The sequence below is a fragment of the Phaethon aethereus genome (genome assembly GCF_964289735.1).
Source record: "Phaethon aethereus genome assembly, chromosome: 15".
Taxonomy (NCBI): domain Eukaryota; kingdom Metazoa; phylum Chordata; class Aves; order Phaethontiformes; family Phaethontidae; genus Phaethon; species Phaethon aethereus.
The window spans coordinates 11,782,729-11,804,050 of record NC_138591.1 but is presented as its reverse complement, the minus strand read 5'-3'; the positions used below and the strand labels follow the sequence as shown (position 1 = coordinate 11,804,050).

The following is a 21,322-nucleotide window of genomic DNA, read 5'->3' as shown; positions in this document are numbered from 1 at the left end:
TTTTTAAGATTGGGCTGAGCCAAAGAAACAGTGATTTTTTTTTTTCAGTGAACTAGTTAGTACATGAGGTGTGGGGGGGTGACCCCCAGCAGCCACGCATCATGAAAATACAGTGACAAATTACAAAATAAGGACTGTATGGCTTATGAGCTATGTAAAAAAGGTCATTGATTAAAATAATTTTCATGAAGCCTCTTCATTTGAAGTACATCGAAAGTCACCCTACCTTTTTTTGAATAAAAAAGAAAGGAATATAATAGTATTGCTTAAAAAAAAAAGTCCCCAAACCTAAACTTCGTGAGTTCAGGAAATCTCTATTCATACAGATTTTGTCTCTGATTTTGAAGACAAATCATCATTCTTTTGGAGTTTGTCTAAGTGTAGATTTCATTCTTATTCCTTTTTGTGAAAAAGGTACTTAGAACATAGGCCAAATGTTTCTGTAACTTTTAATGGTCAGAATTTTTCTTCATTATTATTAATGGTATTTTTAATTTTAAGTAGTAAGCATGGACAAATGAACACAGTTTTCCGCTTTTATTTGAGACACTTAGCAAAAATGCTGAAATATCAAACATTTCCTCAGTAGCTACAATATTGCCACTATGTACAAAATATTTGATAAATGTAGTACACATATAAAAATACAGTATGCATTACATATATACAGTACAATGTGCAAAACATATGGCATTCAAACATATGGAATTGATTTTAGGGGTGCAAACAGCAAATACAAAGGCATCATGGTTTCTTATAGAAAGGCAATACATAAACTGACGCCCTGATTGCCATAATTTGCATTTAGTAAAGTAGTGCTTAAATGAAGATGGCCCTAGAGACAGGTGTCTGTCGTCTTCTTTTCACAAAATGAGATGCTAAGACATAATTATGACTATGAAAATAAGAAGAGAAACACCTACTAGGGTTAGCATTATTTCTACTGCAAGCAGTACTGTGAAGAAAAATCCTATCTGGAAAAAAGCCTGTGCTATTACTTAATACAAATTTCTCAAACAACAAAACCAAGTCTGTACTGTTAAACATCAAAAACAGCTTTGAAAATATCTACATCCTGAATTTTTAAAAAAGTATGGATAATACTTTGGGGGATTTAATTTCCTATGCTTCAAAATACAAAGTGCCTCCTTTGGCAATATAAATGGCAATGCTTTGGTTCCTATTTAAATTTTTATATTATTATAATTTATTTTAGGCTGTCTTTTGAATATCTGAGCTGTATTTTTTATAAAAATAGTGTGATTATATAGTTATTAACCATTCCCTGCTTTTTATTGAGAATTTGCTCTCGTAGCTAGAATGGCTTTTTTGGCTAGATTTCTACATTTATGCACTTTTTAAGTTAAAAAGTCTTTATAGTCAGTATTGGACACTACAGAATGATGTAGGTGTCTCTTTTTTGCACTTTTTATTTATTCCTAGCAAACTGGTATAAAAGAAACATTTGAGATTAGGTTTTAATGGATGCTCTTTATTGGCCATATATATACTACATGCAACTCCATTCCACATATCTCACATAAAAAAAACCATCTGTAGTATGGTCTAGAGGTTGTCAAAAGGCGATTTAATAGACCACAATAAAAAGAGGTTCAACAGAACATTTACCAGAGATAAGTGGAAGAATTTTTTTTCCAGTTTTAACAGAATTTGCTTTAATTTTACAATGCACTGAAGGTGCCATCCAAATAATAGTTGTTCACATCGGTGAGCTTTACTGTGTTTTGATTACATAATGCCCTTCCAGTTAAATGTATTCTGTGATTGCATCTTCTCTGCCTTGAAAACAGTTCAGCAGCTTGTGCTTGATTTCTAATTATGGTGCGTACATTTTTCAGGCATCTGAGCGTTTGAGATTACATAACATAAGTTTGATATTGAAACTTCTATTTTGATCACCTGCTTCCTTGAACATAACTCCTCTTGGTGAATTTAGAAATACTTTGGAAAGAAATTTCAGTATTAAGTAGTGATTCTTTCTAAAAGCTGTGGCCTCAGCTTTTTAAAGGTCTGATTCACAAGCCCACATTGCTGGATTAGACTCTAAATTTCTGTAGAGAACAACTGCCATAAATCCATTTTATTCTCAGAGAGAACAGCTAAATTTACAACAATGACTTTTAAACTCTTTCTAATGTTAAACAAAATTTTGCCTGTAAACTTACTTGCCTTAACTAATGTTGAATGGCACTAAAAGTGCATAAGAAATACCATTTCTGTATTAAACGCAGGATGTGACTCCTCGTGATTTCACCATTAGCCTGGTAAAACATACATCTGAGCTCTCTGCACGTCTAGAAGTGTAAACATCAACTTTTGATTTTCATGCTGATAAAATGGTATTCTTAATTACTCTGAAGGATCTACTAACAACACATTTGATAGGATGTGTTCTGTTAGTATACTGCAGCCATTAAATGGCAAATTTAGTGCCAGTGCATTCCTTTGCAACTGTTCTCTTAATGAGAAGTATTCAGTTCTGTACAGTCAAACTGCACAGTCATGATTAAACTTCTAAAATGTACTGTATTTGCGCTACAAAAATTGTCATGTAAAACATGCACGCACAAAAGTCTAAGCAAAACCTATTTCTGCCATAACAGGCATATATAACTATGGCAAATATATCACATTTCAGAACAAAGTCTAAAGCAAACCATTATATATAAGGTTTAATACACAATTCTGAAATGTACAAAAAAGTAATCACACATTCCCTACACTAGAATATTTGTATTTCAAGAACTAAAATGATCCCTTAATTTTTTAAATAATATTATATTATTTTTTTTTTGCAAATAGACTTTTAGAGTAGAAAGCTATACTGTACTGATAACAACACGTTTGGGTTTATTTCTGCACATAGATTCCTATGGATTAGTTAACATTCTACATTGCCAATAAGGATAAGTTTTGTAGCAAAATGTCTTTGCCAGTTTTAAGCTCTATTTACATGCACATCAAAAACAACAGTACAGTTGCTCTAGGTTAATTTGTCCTCTAAAAATTAATTTACTTGCCTCTTATTTAGAAGGCAGGGTCAAAAAGGGGTAACTCTAACCACACATATGTGGTATGCTGTCTGGTGTATCACACATAATAAATTGACAGTACTGCAGAACACTTAAATTTCATTCAAAGTTGTTCCTATCAGACCAAGAGTCCTTAATTCTTATTCTCGTAACAGCTGAGGGCACTTAGTATCTCAGAGTATTAGCTCCTAAGATAGTATGATGAAAAGGAATGGAAAAAGAGTCCTATACCGTCAAAATTTAAGGCAGACAGTCCACATGTAATATTGTACTCAAGTATTGTAGGCACAGCAAGCAGGAATAAGGAAATACGTCTTTCAACTTCACTTTCTGTTGTGAAAATCTCCATAGATTGTTTTTCTGTACTTAGTTTCAGACTGAAGTAAATCCTGGCCTGTAAAACTATTGACGATATGTAATGATTTAAAGTGCTGGTAACTGATATGATGCCAGTTTAAACACTGAATCAATTATATAATCCACTATTTTATCTGAAGACAATGGAATTCTGTAATGTTAGTAAAGCAGACTGCATTGTATATCTGGAGACATAAATTTGCAGTTAATTGCACAACATTTTCTGACAAAAGTATTTTTTTATGTTAACATGATTGTGTTGTGTTTTTCTGGGTTTTTTTTAATATGGTTATTAACATAATAACAGGTTGCTAAATAGTTAACAGCTACTTTCTGTTTTCATTATTTCTTGATACTCGCTGATAAATTATCATTATGCTAAGAAGAAAGCAAAAGCTTCAGGGCATTTTTTCAGTAGTTCCTACAAACCTTTATTTTTGAAGGTTGGTGGTAAAGAAAGGAATTCTGCAATAAGATCAGTTTTTAGACTAGAAAACATATCATGTTTCCATTGATCAGGAAATAGGGGACTGTTTCCTTTTATCTTAATTTAAGAATTCCCTAATAAGAAATAATTCCAATTTTATGTTTGATTATCAGTCTGTGTCATCTGTGGCAACATTTAACAGCTATTACCTGAGAGAAAACCATAGAATTTAAAAGTATTTTACTTCTATTTGCATTTTTTTTGTTTGTTCTTCCACCTGCTTTCATAATGGACCCTGAAAAAGCAACTAAGGGCTTTAAAAAAATAATATTTTCATGTGCTGTGCTGTGAGGTAAGAGCTTAATTTTTGCTATTATCTGCTTCAGGTATGAAATATGCCTTCTTATCACAAAACAGTGTATCCTGATACTGCTAGTTAGGATTCTCAGTGAGCAGCTTCTCTGTTTAGCTTCCCTGATGTTATGTAGTGGTAGACAAAGCTGTTTGATAAAGTATCCATTAAGAAATGGTGGTTGTCCTGTCAGTACTGTTCCCTGCAACTCGGTCTGATCCTACAAACATCTTTTATTGAGGGCATTTGGACTATTCTTGCATAGATGCTTGCAGGATCAGAGTACACAACAGCACTAATTAAACTTTTCTGCTTCCTCAAATTGTTCTAATAAGCTGAGATACTGGCTTCAATGATCTAACAAATATCCTCAAACACAAAGTAAATTAGGGTATTATTGTTTCCATTATAGTAATGTTTTGTTTGAAGACCACTGTTCCCCTCTGTTCACAAAAATAAGGTATACAAAGTTAAAGGATTATACAAATAACTGTCTGATATACACATTAAAACCTAGCTATTAAATCCAGAGCATTGCTATAGAAAATTCAGTGTTCTCAATATTACCTGGCATAGCTACAGTGGATTTCTTGCAGTTACACTTAATATCCCTTTGGATGCAGTTAAATTCTTCCCTCATGATTAAAGAATGGGGGAAGAGTTTTAAAAACCACAAAACCAAAATATAAAAACCAACTTGAACAAATTAAGAGACTAGAGATATGAATTTTCACTGAACCAGCCAGTGCTTCTACTTGCCTTTGCCCTCACAATTCATGTTGAACTTGGCTCAGGCTATCCACAGGAACAATGAAGTGCAGTGATACCTCACCCTCCCCCAAACATTTGCTCATTGTGTCAATACAGACAGTTGAAATTTCACTTTTTCTTCTCGAAGTTTAGCCATGTTGTGTTGCTCATTTAAGCATTACAAAGTCAGAGATATAATTGCTTTCTTAAATATTTGTGATGCATTTACCTTGGGGTACTTTTAATCAGTAAGTACAATCATCCTTTCTTGTGAAATACAGCTTTCAGAGGGCCCTGATCTGCATTACTGATAGGAGCATAAAGTAATTCACTGTTGTAAACTTGAAAATCAATAAGGAATTAGCTTCAAGCATTTGTTCTTCCAAACATTACTGTCTTAATTTATCTTAACTGCAATCAGAATGGTATAATAATGGACCTCTGCTGTAAAGAGACTTGCAGGTCCTGTTCTCATTGGCTGTAGCTTAATCCCAGTGCAGCTGTAGATCTTGTGGATCCAGAAAGTCAGTGGAAAACACGCTGGGGGTGGTAGAACTGAGAGGAGTGAGTCCAGATGAGGAGCTGGGCATCGTAATGTCTAGCCATTCCATATTGTCCAAATTTGTATCGGGAAGGTCAAGAGACAGACAAGAATTATTAGTGGTAAACTGTGGGTCAGATGTTTCCATGGGTGAATGAGAGTGATCTAAAATGCTGGAGTGATTAAGAAGATCATTCTGGAGGTCTTCAATTAAAGAGAAGGACTCTCTGTCCTCATTACTGCTTGTCAGTTGAGGAATTTCATTACCTGATGGTAAAGTTCCATCCAAGAGGGCTTCAAGCTGGTTTTCCAAACTTATCGACAAGCTGGTGGTTGGTTCTAAGGACACAGGAGGAGGGGCCATTTGGATTTGTGGTGGTGGGCGGGATATCACTGTATTCACTGGCATTGTAGTGATGTTGGCTGTTACTGGTCTCATTTTAGAAATGGGAGATGGTTCCTCCTTTATTGGAAGGGAAATCTCTGTAATAAAAAAACCCTACTACTGAATCCAGAAAAGATAGTGACATATATCCTCGGGCTTACAACTTCCACCCCATTTTTGCCCACTTTGGGTTGCATCCACAGTGAACTCAACAGAGTAAGAGTCATTTTGCTGTTCTGATAACACAAGCACTACCTACATCAGACTATGTCAGGTACTCTATGAACAGCAAGTATTTTAAAACAAGTTCCAGAGTTCTGCTTTCAGTATTTCTTCAGCCAATTAGAATATTTATATTGTTTAAAAAAGAACAATTTCCTAGATGTTAGCTTTTCCTCCTTCACGCTTATAGTTCTTCTGCCTAACTAGAATAATTTTGGAACCAACGCATTTCCTCATTTAGAGAATTTTCAGTTCCATCCCTGTTTAGTACTCTGTCCACCTTTATAAGTTAAAGTCTAAGAGATAATTAATGTGATTAGGATTTATTCCTGACTCTAGAATCTAAAACTACTCTTCTGTCAAGAAATTCCATGTAAGGTAGCGGCAGTAACAATAAAAGGAAATAAAGAAAACTAAGTTCCGATTAATTCTTATATGGAATGGAGTCCAAAAATAAGATTAGACAGACTAGAATATGCAAATAAATCCTCTAGCACAGGTGATGTTTCTGCCAGGAAAATATACCTGACAATGTATTTTGCACCAGTTTTCCAAGCAAAAACTACATCCTTAAAATCTGTAAGAGCATCTCTTAAAATGATTGCTTAATAAAAGCAAAGCATTACTAAACAGACCCTCTCACTCCCTTGAAGTACGTTAATAAACTAAACATTTTTCAGTGTAGCACTCGCTTACATAAGTGCAAGAGCCCTGCATGCTTTACTTAGTTTTTCATGAAGATGATCAGGAAACGTTTGCTTTCTTATGGCAACTTCATGAATATGGAGCCGTTGTTACCTTTAAGATCAAGTAGGTTTAGTAACGTAACACTCAAAGCAAATATTTAAGTATACCAATGTTTCCTTCATCCTCTGTTCCAGAGGTAGAACTTCTTTGAACTACCCATGCAATATTTTAATAAAAGCACTGAAAGCATTTTTTAATTTAGTCATTCACTGCACAGGTCACTTATCTCAGCCTGTCACTGTGTACTCCATTTTCTTCAGCTGACTTTGCAATTTGCTTCAAAAAACAGAAAATACTTTGATGTTTAGAATATGGTTAAAATCTTCTAATAGCCTACAATCAGTCCCTTCTGTCCTGTCATTCACTGCTGTCAAGATCCTTATGTGACAGTAATACAAAACATTAAGTTAATTGAATTGGTTGGCACCAGAACATTTCCCAGTATTGTAATGGCTTCTTAGTCTACAAAGCCTAATTATGTGTGAAAGCCGCCTCCTTTTACTGCAAAGCTACTTTCTGTATTACTCTAGTTACTTCAGTTCCTTTCTGATAGCTCCCTTATTTTAACTGCCATAGAAAGCTGTTATTCATTAATGTCTCTATGTAGCCCACACATACTTTTTCCAGTAATGTATCTTTGATGATTAGAGTTGTTAATACATGGTTATAATTTCATGAAAGTTTAGTGGCAACATGCTTTGACTCTTGGCTGATTCTATTTTTTGTATAATTTCAATATACATTATATGAACTTGCTCAACTTTTCCAGTGTTGATAAAGTACATCTGTGCTAACCTAAGGAGTTACTTTAATCATTTGAATGCTGTGTGGATTATTGCAAAGGTCTGCCTGGGCTAATTTACAGGTCGAGAAGTTCCACAGCAGGTTGACTATATGTGTTTTGGTAAATGTTTTCTGAAAGTTTGCAATAATTATCTATTAAAGAAATACTAGTTTCATCCATGCTGGATAGCTTCTACCTCCTCTCCCTGGACAAATTCTTTCCTTTAATTATAGCACTGAGTTTTTATTATCAGGTTTTGAATCTCTACATCACACATATGTCAATTAGCTTACCTCCGCTCTTGATGAGAATATCAAAAAGATCATCCATCTGCTGACTATGCGCACTGGAAAGCTGTAGTGCATGAGAAAAGGGTTATTCTTTTTCATGTAGTATTTTTTCCTAGGCTGATTGATCCTACCTTATCTCAATAGTACCTAAGTACTAACCTATGATCAAGACTAAAATTCTTCGTATGAAACTGTCAATCTAGAAAACAGAGAAATAGGTTGGAGAGACACTTGTAATCCCTGTGGTCAGTTTCAGTACAAAGGAATATGGAAAAAAAAAATCTGAAAAGCAAGACAAAGATTTCATGAAGGCAACCTAGAAGAGAGATGTAGAAAACTAGGGATAAGAAGGAGAATTACTACCTGTTTTGTACCAGGGTAAGTATGTGGAATAACTGCAGGGCTTTGGGGGGTGTACCCTGCAGTGCTTTCTCTCAGAGATATCCCACAAACAGCCATCATGTAAGATGCATTTTGTTAGGTATGTTGTTGTGTTTTTCCCATTTGTAGATTCGTGTTCTTTTCTTTTTTTTTTAAGGGGGGCGGGGAAAGCTTTCATGAACTTGTTTCAAACAGCTGTCTCCTGAATATCTGAACCTTAAGCAAATGGTAACAAAACCCCCACAAACCCATTCTTTCAAAAATGGTGTACAAAAAGTGGAGACTTTTATGATGATCTCAAAACTAAAACAAGTGTTTTAAAACATTGGCTATACTCTGGAGAGGGGATGTAATTTGTCATCAGGAGATCTAGCTCCTGAAAAGAGGCCAGTGGGGAGGCACCCCACTAACTGGTAGTCATAGTCATGTGAGAAGACCTGTGTGCCTTCACTGTGAGGATGTCTCACACATGCCAAAAACATAGGAAATGGCATTAGATACCCATGCTTTTGCCCAAGTGTCTGCCACCACAAAACTGGCAACCAATGCTAAGTTGCTACAAGGTTTTATCTTTTGGGATAGCTCTGAAATGCATGAGGTCAGGGATGCTCACTAGTTTTCTTTGCAATTTTCCTCCAGCATGAGGGTATCATGGTAAACTGACAAAGCACTCTAGGATTATTCATCAAGCTTACTAAATATAGACTCTTTTCAAGCAAGCACCTATGCTCATGTATATATGTTTGTCTAAGTGAACTCATACGTGTTCTTCTCAAGTTTACTCACTTCGGAAAATATGAATATATTTTCTTTAAGTCTGAAGTTTGGGTGTCATACATCCTTGAAACAAGACAGTTGAAAGCTAGTTATTGTTAAGTAGCAATACCAGCATTATCCCAATTATATATATCACCAGCTGGATACTGTAAGACTTATTTGCATGTCGGTTGCTTTAATAAAAAGAATTGTGAAACAGGAGTCCTGTAGTTAAACAGAGTATGTTAGAAAATCTTGACACCAAACGAAAAACTAAAATAAGCAATGGCTTTCGTAATTCTAAAGGAAACAAAAATATTTTTAATAGACTAAACAGGAGAAAATAACTACCTCACGGTGTGATGTTTGGATATTGCGGGTCTGTTTTATGGCCTCTTCATAACGAGGAGGATCTTTTGTCTTGGATACTGTGTTGTTGAAGAGGGATTGTTGAACAATGTAAGTCTGGGCTTGAGATGGAGAGCCAGGCTGCATGAAATAACAAAATAATGACTGAATGGTATGTTACAGTGAATTCAAGATGTATCAAGTTCTGCAGATGATCCTGTTTTGTTGTACCAATCTACATCTACACAAATAACAATAGCATAGGTAATCAGAGGGATGAAATAATAGTTTCTTTCTCTCTTCCCTACACATACATATGTATATGCATTATTAAAATCTACAAAACATTCTTCTTCCTGACTGAAATGCAGTATGTATATAGTCGTATGTTATTTAAGAGTAATAACATAAAACTGAACTTTATGGAACATTGTTGGGCTAACCTTACCTTATTAGGAGTAGCAGGTCCATTCTGCACAGAGGGAACCTGATTACCACCAGTGTGAATGTTAGAGTTTGATGTTTTATTAATAAAAGATTGTGAAGGTGTTGTAACTGGTGCAGTCTGATAGGAGAATACTGTATTTGATGTAGTAGGTGGAAAAACCTGTAAAGGATTAATATATCAGTCTTAGGTTGTGTTGTTTTTTTTTAAATTAATAACATTGGGTAAATTACATTAATAAAGTTTAAGACTTTTTTTTTAAAATACTTGCTTGCTTAAATTCCCTATTAAGGGAATGTTTTTGTACTGATTTTTCCCTTCAGTGGAATAATTTGTAAATCTAGAACAATTACTCTTTGAAAGAAACTTTGTGCTGTAACATGCTTTCATTCATCACTGATAACTAAAAATATTTTCCTGCAATTTTCCAGGAAGCATGAGGAAAGTGTAATACAATTTTTCTGAAATACATTCTGAAGAGTATGAAACAGTTAAATGCAGTATGCATGGACAGTTAATAAAATGAACTTATTTCTGTTCTGATACAAACTAGCATATGTATCCACACTTGTCGTGTGCTGCCGGTTTTAAGACAGAATGGTTTGGTTTGTGCCATATGATTCTAATTTCTTTTAACTACAAATATCTATATGAGTAGTGAGGGAGAGGCAAAAGATACAACTGATGAACTTGGGTGTCAACTGTAAATTTGGTTACTGGTATATACATTTTTTATGTCTTCAACTAATAATCCATATACTCATTGCAAATTATTCCAAGCAGTACACTACTTCTCATATTTTTAAGTTAAAGGGACAGGAAGAGGAGCTATGAATGTGTAAGTAGGTAAGACTGTTCTTTTAAATTCAGTAACACTCCCAGATACTTTTATGACAAAGGTGTGACGGATCTTAGATCGGGGATGGAGACAAAGCTCAGATAAGCTTTGTGGAATACAGTCTGAATACCAAATTAAGTCTGCTTTGACAGAGTTTAATACAGTTTTTGTTAGCCACCGGGGTCATCTGTGAAAACTGTTGTACTTTCCAGCTGTCTACCACTGAGGTGAATGGCTGTGGAGACGTCTCCTTATCACTGAATGAATTGAAGAACAAAGGCCATGTGGTAGCCAGCATGTGGAGAGACACCTCAAGTGTGTAGGGGAAAATAAAGGCAATAATCAGCTGGCTTGCATACAAATCTGAGCTACCCGAGAGAGTCTAGATGGATCCAAGGGAAATCGGTTCTGGAAAACAACTATTCATGGAGGTGATCACTACTAGGAAGACCAACTTCATTAAAAACTGTGAAATTAGTAAGTAGCATTACTCACAGTTCATTAGCTCAGTCTGCCTGCTGAAATATCCAAGCCTCATGAAACGCAAACAGCAGACAGGTGGATCTAATGCTGAATGCATGAAGACTGTCCTGATCTGTTGTATCACATCAGTATTTTACATTCTGATGTAAAAATCAGTGCAATTACGCTGCCTGGTTTCCTATGTAAAAGATGGCAGTAGATGTGTGAGAAAACAGCTAGGATAGGCAGGCTGTTCAGCTCCAGGATAGCCAGATGCAGACTAAAGGCTGCTGGGAAATATGTGGTCTCCATGACAACTGATCTGAATAGGGGGAAAAGACCAGAGGGTACAATTCTTGGTTATCTCCTGCAGTCCTTTCAAGGAACTTCTAGACAGCAAAGGAGGCAAACTGCTAGTCTCTGGAACAAGTACATGCCTCAGGATGACTGGAAAATTTCTATATGGGATCTGTCGAATTAACAAGCTAAAATTAGCCCCATACCAAATCCCAGAGAGCTAGATGAAATCTGCATTTTGGATACATGTCAGTTTTGACTGCTGTAGGATAACCTTAATGTCCACGAAACTAAACAGATTGAACAAGCAGTCTGAAGAGCAATGATGCTCATTTAGTTGTGTTCCTGTATTAGCCAGCTGACTAGAGAATGGCCGGGCTTAATCATACATCTTGTAAAATAAATTCTTATCTGGAACAAGAGCCTTAGCAGAAGCCGATTAGAGAACATGGCGCAGGTAGAAGCACCAAATCACATCACAACCTGGGTTTTATGATGCACTTTTGTAAACCGAAATATAAACATTGAAGGCTGAGATATTTTGTAACAGGTACATAACATACCATAACAATTATCCTCCTCATCTTGAAATTCCAGTTGTTTCTGAATTATCCTTCCCTTGGGGCAGGCTGAAAAACCTTGTTCTCCTAAGTGATAGTCTTGGAGTCCATAGCACTGATAAGGAAGCAATAAAGGTGCAAACCCATCTCTCAGTTCCTAATAATAGAGGTCAGCCTTATATAGAGAGGCTCAAAGGAGGAGAAAGCCTTTTATTCTGTGATGACTGGTGCTGATGGGTTGATATCAGTTACCATGTGAACATGCCTGGATTGGTACTCACAGCTGGGCATCCACTGCAGAAGAACATCTGTTTTGGAATGGGAAATTTCAGACCGGAGTGTTTTGGGTAGAGAGGAAGAGAAGGATCTCTCTCTCAATCATTCCCAGCATTCCTCAGCAAGAGGTATATCGTAGATACAGTTTGAGTCACTGGAGTTGCCATCCTCAGTATCTGAGTCCATACCTTTCTCCGCAAGTAAGGATGAAATCAACAAGGAAAGTTGGAAAACTAAAAGGAACTCCTATAAAATAATAAATCTCAGAAGCCATAGGCAAAAGCTTTCTCTTAAGAACTGCCTACAAGACTCTTCCACTTTGAGCCCATGGCAAATAAGAGAAACTGACTGGAATACCTGGTATTCCATGCTTGTGCCAAGCATGAGGAAGAAAGTAGTAAGAGTGGTGCCATAAGAGTACCATTAAGATAAAAAGGCTTTAGCCTTATGTGTTTATTTCCAACTGGAAATAAAGTTCTGCACAGACTAAAATTTTGGAAAGAGAATGAGTTACAAGCCCATTGTATCACACAGAAGAACATGGTACAGAGATGTTGGGTGACTTGATCATTTATATATGATGCAGATGACACATAAAAGATTCTAAAAGCACTGCCTAGAATTAGGTTACACAACTATTTATCTTAATGCTATCCACAAACCTTTCTGATTTGTTGGGTCTGACCAAGTGCATGCTGCATGATGGTATTTTGTTTTGATTGTGGAGTGTGCATCTGAGGTGCTGTCTGGACCAGGCCAGAAGAAGAAATAGGAGCAGGTATTTGTGATGGGTTCTGTATTCCAGCTTGTGATTGAGCCTAAAGGACGAGATAAAATATTTGCATTACTTATATCTCACAGTGAATGACATCAGGTAAAAATCTACTGCATAGATTATGCAGAATAGCAATAGCATGTATTCTGGGAAGGATAAGCATGAACTGTGTATAGGAGACTAAATTTTTACTTTGTTTGGTACTGGTGAGTTCCCAGATAAAAGGTGGTGTTTATTTTGCCAATGGAGTTTAAGAAAGATAAAGACAAACTGGAGAGGGTCCAGAGGAGAGCAATGAAAATAATAAGAGATAGAGCATAACCAGTAAAAAGGGACTATAAGAACTGTGTTTAAGTAACCAGAAAGACAAAACTGATGATGCAAGAAAAAGGTTGTTTTTTAGAAGACCATTAAAAACATGGTCACTAAAAGGCAAGAAGCATGTCTAACCTCAGGAAAGACAATTTTAGCTGGTAGTTACTTTCTGCAGTATCAGTGAAGTGAAATACCAGAACAAGCTGCTTAAGGTTGTTACACAATTCTAGCAAGATTTTAGAACAGTTTAGACAAAGATCTGTCTGGGTGTGTAGCTACCAGGAACAGCTCTTGCACTGCAGGCTGTGGGGCCCATCCCCATCAGAATTTTACAGCCCTCGTAAGTATTCTAAATGTGATGGCACATATGCTAGCCTAGGCCCACAACAGCCAAGTACACGCTGGAGCTGAAGGAATACTTTGCTGGCACAATTACCGTGTGGGTGGCAGAGGATTTCATCTAGCTATGGCCCAGTAATGCCACTGAGAAGTATATGCTTATTTCTACCTTAGACCAACAGGTTAAACTGTTTCAGGTTGGTCAGATTACTCTTATACCTTTTCATTTATAACCCATCTTGGTTTATGCTCTATTTATTCACTGTGATATTACCTATAATCAGCCTAGAAATAGTATTTGTGTAGCCATGGTTTCTTTTTATAACTCCACTGGAGTTCTACAACCTAGCATTCACGTTTTTAAATATAATGAGTCATCACCACACAAGAAAGTTCAAACAAATGTTTTGCAAACAGGTACACCTTAAAACAGAGGACTGGATTTGTAGCTCGATTACAATTTAGAGTTAACAAAATGGTGGTATATGCTGATAGAAATCAAAACCAGCTGCACATGGAGGCAGGACTTGGTAAGACAATTACTTTTCAGGGAAGAGTATCTGGGAACAAAAGTTGCAAAGAAAGCAAGTACTAGAAATTATAAGGGAGATTGCTCTCAAGTTTTTCTACTCTTTTCCCTAAAGCAGAAACAGGCTAAGCCTGATTTTTAAGTTAATCTTACAAGCAGCGCATTTACTTATTTATACTAAATTATGTAAATAGTGCCATGCAGTTTACATGATGAAAAATAAAAACACTCTTACCTGCAACTTTATATTTCCGACTGGTAGCTGCACTGCAGTGGTAGAATTCGGTCCCTGGATAGATAACGGAAGGAGGAGCTGTGCAGTTCCTTGGGTAGTTAATAAAGCTTGAGGTTGGGCAACAACTGCAGTTTGCGGCTGCTTCTGTGGACTAACATAAAATTGAGAAATGGCATTCTGAGGTTCAGCTTTGGCCACAGGTATCTCCTGCTTGATAACAACCGCCTTTTTGGCAATGGGATTCTGGCCACTAGTATATACTGATTGTCCTAAAGAATGACTAGCTACAGGTACAGACTGACTTGTACTAGAGCAGTCAGTAAGAGCATTTTCATCTTTGACAGCAGCACTGCATTGCTTCTGTTCCAAAGCAGCTGAGTTAACAGAACTCTGAGACTGGTGCTGTTGTCCCCGTTTTTCAACCTCAAGTTGCATTTTCAGTACTTCCACAAGTTTTTGCTCTTGTTCCAGTTTCCTTTTGAGCTCTTCAATCTGCTTTTCTTTTTCTTGAAGCTTGCGGTCCTTTTCTGCTACGTCAAACTCCATGGTTGAGATGCTTCCACTACTGCGACTCTGATTATCATCACTTGTATTTGCTTTTAGTGGTGAAGTACTTAAGAACTGGGATGGTGACATCATGGTCATCATTTCTGTGAAAGTATCTGCCATACTAGTATCATCTGTGCTTAGACTAGATTGTTCTGAAGGAGAGGGAGATATAGGCAAAGGAGAGCTAATATTTTCGCTATTTACTACTTTGCAGCCAGGTCCAGTAGATGTGTTTTCTGAAGGAAAGCTGGGTATCGTATTAGCCACTGGTTTATTTAGTGTTGCAACAGGAAATGCCACAGTCACTTCCCCAGTGTTACCTGTGGCCCCAGTAGAAGTGGTTACTGTAACAGAGCTACTAGTAACAACCCCATTGTTATTAAGATCTTGATAGGGTTTCAGACGCTCAATAAGATCTGTTTTTGTTCCAGACACTGGTAATCCCCTCAATTTCAACTCCATTTTAAGCTCCGCTACCTGAAATAAAATAAAGCATGATCATTTAAAAAAAAAAATTAGAACTTATTTATATACTTTCTACCTTATTACATCTTAGTAAAAAAATATGTATTTTTCAGCATATTTGCTAGTTATTACACCTCTGCGTTCTGACAGTGTGCATGATCCATGAGCAGATTTCCATCACCTGCTACTTACTTTCACTGTTTAAGTAAGTGGCCAAAACCTTAGTAGTGTTCAGTTGTTGTGCAATGAATAGTAGCAAAGTTATGCTGATTTTTCATAAATACTTAAAATGGGAAAATGAACATACAGCTCCAATTCTGGGCTAAAAACTTCTGAAGCAAACCTGTCAACGATGGTCGCAGTGCAGATAAAATGAACGCTAGCATGCTGAACCCCTTTGTTACACCATCAAGACAGATCTATTTCTGAGAAATTTTATCAGGTCAGTTGGACGATTCAATAAACCCATCAAACACAAGAAGCGCTCTCTAGCAACTAAACGGTTACAGCTATGGTTTCTTTTACAAACATAAAAAGTATAAGCAGTCAAAGTTGATCTGATTTCTGCTGGAAAAATGTTCTCAATTTTCCATTAAACTTACAGACAGTGAAATGCAAATGCGTTGAGTGTAACTCAATTCTGTGCTTCAAAATAACAATTTAAAAGAACAGTCACAATGAATGGCTTCTGTTTACGGTATACATCTAACTGCAGAATGTTTAGGCTCTATGTATGTTACAACCACCTCTAAAATAATAAAAAGTAGTGACCTCAGTAATATTTCAGTACTTTGCCAGTCTAGAATTTTAAATTATAGGTCTTCATGATTTGGAAATGATGAAAAGTCACAGCAACCCATTTGCATAACACTTCTAAGAACCACAGCAATTTTATGTTTATCAGCTGTTTCCCCCAGTCTGGTATCCTCTACACTTGCATTCCAGTTTTTCTGTTTTTCAACAATGCCTTTCTGAATTCTTCATCAGAACTGATTCAGATGATTCAGTGTTAAAACCACCACCAGCAGATCTGCAAGTTACAAGGCTTATGTTACTGTTGCCACATTAGCAGGAATACCAACGAATTATGCAGAAACGGGTAAGTGAACAGCTTTAAGCACTGCAAAGCACAAATTTAGCTATTAACTTAAATATCTTTAAAAGTTAGCAGTTAACAACTTATAGTTTGAAAAGCATATTTTAAACACTGTTGTTTGAATTACATTTTATAGACTTATTTCATATTAAAAGATTGGCTTTTACTGACAAAAATACATTACTGTCTTGAGAATCTGATCTTCTGAAACCGCTTTTTTTATCCCTTCAAGTCTAAAAAAAGTACTCACTCCCATCCCTCAGAAACCCAACAGCTTGGGGTAAAGGAAGAGAGGAATGAAACTGCCCACTGGGTGTCCCTGCTCTTCCACTCAGGTTTGGCACATTCGTGTAGTTGCTGTTGAAAATATCTGAACCTAAACCCCCACAAGCTTCTTCAGATTAATTTTCATTAGGTCCTTAGCAGGAATTAATTCCCATGAATGTATTTCTGAAGGAAGAAAAACCTATGCAACACCTTCATATAACAGTTTAAACAGAGTTTACACAGTTATTTATAACTTCAAGAAGCTTTTATGAAATTTAGTGTTCACTTTCACATGATGTATTGAATTCTGGTAGGAAGTTCTACTCTGTTTTACTAGTGTTATGTCTGTGTTGGCATTATAGCACTGACCTCTCCGAGTATGTTATTTTTAGGGCATCTTTTAATTTATACTGCTTAAATACTAAAATTGTCATGAGGAACTTACTGCCCAGTGTTTAAACCTGCCTGGGCTAAAACTTCACATGAAGTGCACCACTTTATAATTTACCCAGTGTATCAAATTATGCACATATACACTCTCTTTGAAATCCTTCTTCCTCTTCGAATTCTTTTAGAAGTGCCATTTCTAGAACATACGAATGTGAGGAGGCTAAGTAAAAAAAAAAATTTAAGTCCAGAAGAGTTGTGTATGAAAACTCCGACAATCTTATTCTTAACAGTTAAGAGAAAAGTACAGTTTCCACTGGTAAATAGTATCAGGGCTTATTCTTGACAGTAACAGTTTGCAAGTTGTGACCTGTAGTGATGCACAGGAATGGACAAATCCCTCTTTTTACCTTCAAGTCATCCAAGCTTGAAGGTAGAGGTCCTGGTTTTCGGCTAGGAATATTATTATTCTGTCTCGGTGAGCTGGAGGCTGATGTTGGTGCACTGCTGTTCAAAGTATTCAGTGGCGTATTCCCGTTGTTAGTCTGTTTGTCACTCAGTGGCCTTCAAGTGATAAGAAAAAGGGGGACAATAATGTCAATGCTAAATATATTGTGTTTTCAATCAAGAAGCTGTGATTCTGAATCTAATGTCTATCAAGTTAATGAACAAATTTTTTTTTTACAAATACATATTTAACGTAAGACATTACTACTAAATATTTTTAGTATAATAGCACAGAGAAGGAAACATAAGAGAGTAGTATGTTGATACTTTATTTTCTCCTCAGTTAAGTGTACTAACTTACGCTTCATAGTTTTTATTATTGTCATGGTATCCCTGAAGGATACTATGGACTGCAGAATCAGTTTATACAAATTAATAATCAGCTAGGGCAACTAGTTACTTTTTTGTTTGACATAAATTAAAAAAAAACCCCAATATTGAACTCTATGTATCAACCCTACATACACATCCAACGTTCATGTAATGAAGGACCAAGGTGAAGGCGGTTTACTCTGAAGGTGATGCAATTTTTATCAGCTGCACTCATAAGAAGAATCTCATACAAGGGTCTCTAAATAATAGTAAAAAATTTTAAAATGCCATCATTTACACTAGGTACCATAAGTCAGCTCTTTTATTTCATTCAAGTGATTTATGAAGAAATGTTTCTGAAATGTCAGTAAATGGAACATAAGAAGCGTGGGTAAGCAGGCAGAAACATCTCTAGTCCAAATGTTAGGATACATGGTAATTACAAATATAACCACAGATGGTATCTAACTTTTCTAGCCTCCCTTGCTGAGGAAAAATAACTCAGTGAAAACTCATTAAAAAAAAACAAAACAAAACAGTTGAAAGTAATTTGAATTTAGAGTTATGTGACTGTGGCATGTTACACTATAAACACTTCTAGGAAAAGAGAATGAAACTCTGCAGATACTCAAATTCTCATTCTGCTGTAGCGTGCTGGCAATTCTTTAAAGATTTATTTTTCTGACTGCTTCTACCTATAAATCAGAAAATATACTTCTCACTGTTAAAAGTGCTAAAGTTCAACACTGATGAGGAACTCATAAGCACTAGAGATTAAGCTATAAACAATACACAAATTTTATTTAATTTGAAATTACTCTTTCTTCTTATTTGTAAACTGCAAGAATGTGGTCTGTGAAACTGATATAAAAAGACAATAAAAACACAACAAGAGTATGTGTCTTTGTAAAAGCCATTGTCTGTGAGCTTCTCTTCTGCTCTGCTTGCCTATGTCATATTTGAGTGAAAATGGTGCCAAAACTTTCTTGCTTTTGTGTAAATGCTTTTGAGTTTCAAATACGCATCTGGTTGGAAAAAATGCATCTGACAGGTAGGAGGTTCTGTTTCCATGGCACGCAAAAATAACTAGGACCATTTAAAGGCTAACCAGACTTCATAAGTGTTTTAACAAGAGAACCACCTCATCACCTTGTTAAATAAGGCAGATAATACCCACAGTGATGCACGTTGCTGTTTTAAGTTTTTTTGGGTTCCACCTGTCTCTCTAACGCTTGCAAAACATGTTTACTTCTAAAGCACTAAAATCTGTTAACTAATGTATATATCTTTTCTTTAAAGGACACAAACAATGCTTCACATACTTCAGCGGTGCAGGTAGAATTGTCTGGTAGTTGTAGTGTTGCTGCTGTTGGCTCAGGATCTGCAGCTGCAAAAACAGTTGCTGCTGTTGTAGCAGACGAGCATAGTTGGAGTCCATCTGTGGCTCATTTTTCTCACCTTTCTGATCAGGTGGAATATATTGATGATACTTCAATTTTTTCACCCTTGGCTTAGGTTCTTTACATTTCTTGCTCCGGTGCTTATCATTTGGGTTCTTTGGGTGGCTTTGCTGTTTATGGTTGGAAGAGGTTGAAACAACTGTAACAGACAGCTCATTTACAAGCAGTTATGCAAGCTAAAAGCACAAGGAGCACATTTACTGCAAAGAGTTGCTGATTACAACTATCCCTGCAAACCTGCCCAAAAGGATCACTTACCATCCTTGAAAAGTTAACGTACTTGGCTGGCTTATAATGTGCACTAGAAGGGGTCATCAAATCACAGTTTGTGAATGTTTAAGAGATGGCACAAATGAAGATAAGGGATTCTGCTAGTCACGACCTGTCATTGCAAAGAGGCATTCTTCTTAAACAGGTAAGTTCAAAGCCACTTAGCACTTCGTACAAGAAAAAGCTAGTATCTTAAACTCCACCTGTAAACACTTGCAGGTCAGAAGTACTTACAGGTCCACATTAAAAGCATGGACAGACAGTTCTATAAATTACAGAATCACTATTACGAAACTTTCAGCAGTATCCTTATTAGCAATACCTGCACATGTGGTAAAACTCTCTTCTTTTACAAGCTCTTTGAAATTACTTTGAGTAAAAAGTTGAAGGCAGTTACCTAGTCATACAGAAAGTATCAAAGTTGATCCATAAATGTGCACATTTATTATACAGATAGCCTGTTTTGAGGGATATCTGAATTGGTCATTAAGGTCCAGCATTAAGTAAGCTGGTACAAGTCCAGTGATTTCACTGGATATAGCCAAATTTATACTAGAATCTAACTAGGGATGACCCTAGTTAGAGGTCATCCTTGTAAACTTAACCAAGAATTAATTTCATGTAGTTAGACAGAAGTCTACATACATATAATCATTACACAGCTGAAGACCTTTGGACAAAGTTGCTGAAATTAAATATTATAGACATCTTCTAACACAACCCCCTCTCTGATTGTAGTTGAAAAAGTTTTCCATGCTGCTTGCTAGGTCAGTGCAGAAAAAAGAACTGAGTATGTTCTTCCGATATTCAAATACAATGATACAGTAACTTCTCTCACACAGTGTGTTCTGCTTATACAATACATGAACTAAGAAAATAGCTGCGGAAAAGGATCAATGCTGTTCACCAGTTTGGCTATAAGACTATGAATGCGGCTGCCTCTGTTCCAATTAAATGACCCTGCTTACAAAACTAGATTAGAAAAGATTAATTTCACCAATAGGAAGCAGAAACTTAATACTGCAAAAATCTACTGCCCTTATTTCTGAAAACCTTCCCTAGCAATGCAATGCCTAATTCTGCTTGAAAACATTTGTCAACTGTACCGTAAGGACCTCTTGAAATAATGAGCCAGTCCCTAAAAGTGTTAATGGTTGATCTTGGCATGCAAAAGCTTTCAGTCAACAACCCAGTATGTTCTCCTGAACACTAATAAAAGTTGTTGTTAGTTGTAGGAGCTATAACATTACTCGTATTTTTTCATTAAGCATAGCATTGGAAAAGGACATAGATGAAAACACAGTCCTCAGATGGCATTATTACAGATACCTACCTTTACTAACGTTGGCCCAGGCTTTGCTGCAGATACAGTATTTGTGGTCAGGGTGGTTGTAGCAGTAGAACGTGTAACGTGCTGTTCAATTGTAGATGGAGTTTTGAGAAATTCAGGAACTGGAGAGGTTAAAGGTGGATACTAGTATTAAAAAAAATATAAGGAAAAAGAGAAACATTAAAAACATCCACAGTCTGAATAATTGAAAAAAA

At 36.2% G+C, this 21,322-nt stretch overlaps 1 protein-coding gene across 1 annotated transcript in view; it reads right to left on the bottom strand.

The window, feature by feature from the left end:
- Window positions 1-5,424: 5,424 nt before the first annotated feature.
- The window catches only part of MRTFB (myocardin related transcription factor B), a gene marked incomplete at both ends in the record, with an annotated part of 57,035 nt that continues 41,137 nt past the window's right edge, over window positions 5,425-21,322 (bottom strand). The window contains 9 exons of the mRNA XM_082006963.1: window positions 5,425-5,963; window positions 7,912-7,972; window positions 9,397-9,534; window positions 9,842-10,000; window positions 12,934-13,089; window positions 14,465-15,490; window positions 17,639-17,792; window positions 19,370-19,617; window positions 21,111-21,251. Coding sequence (XP_081863089.1) covers window positions 5,425-5,963; window positions 7,912-7,972; window positions 9,397-9,534; window positions 9,842-10,000; window positions 12,934-13,089; window positions 14,465-15,490; window positions 17,639-17,792; window positions 19,370-19,617; window positions 21,111-21,251 — 2,622 coding nt within the window. The remainder of the gene's footprint in view (window positions 5,964-7,911; window positions 7,973-9,396; window positions 9,535-9,841; window positions 10,001-12,933; window positions 13,090-14,464; window positions 15,491-17,638; window positions 17,793-19,369; window positions 19,618-21,110; window positions 21,252-21,322) is intronic.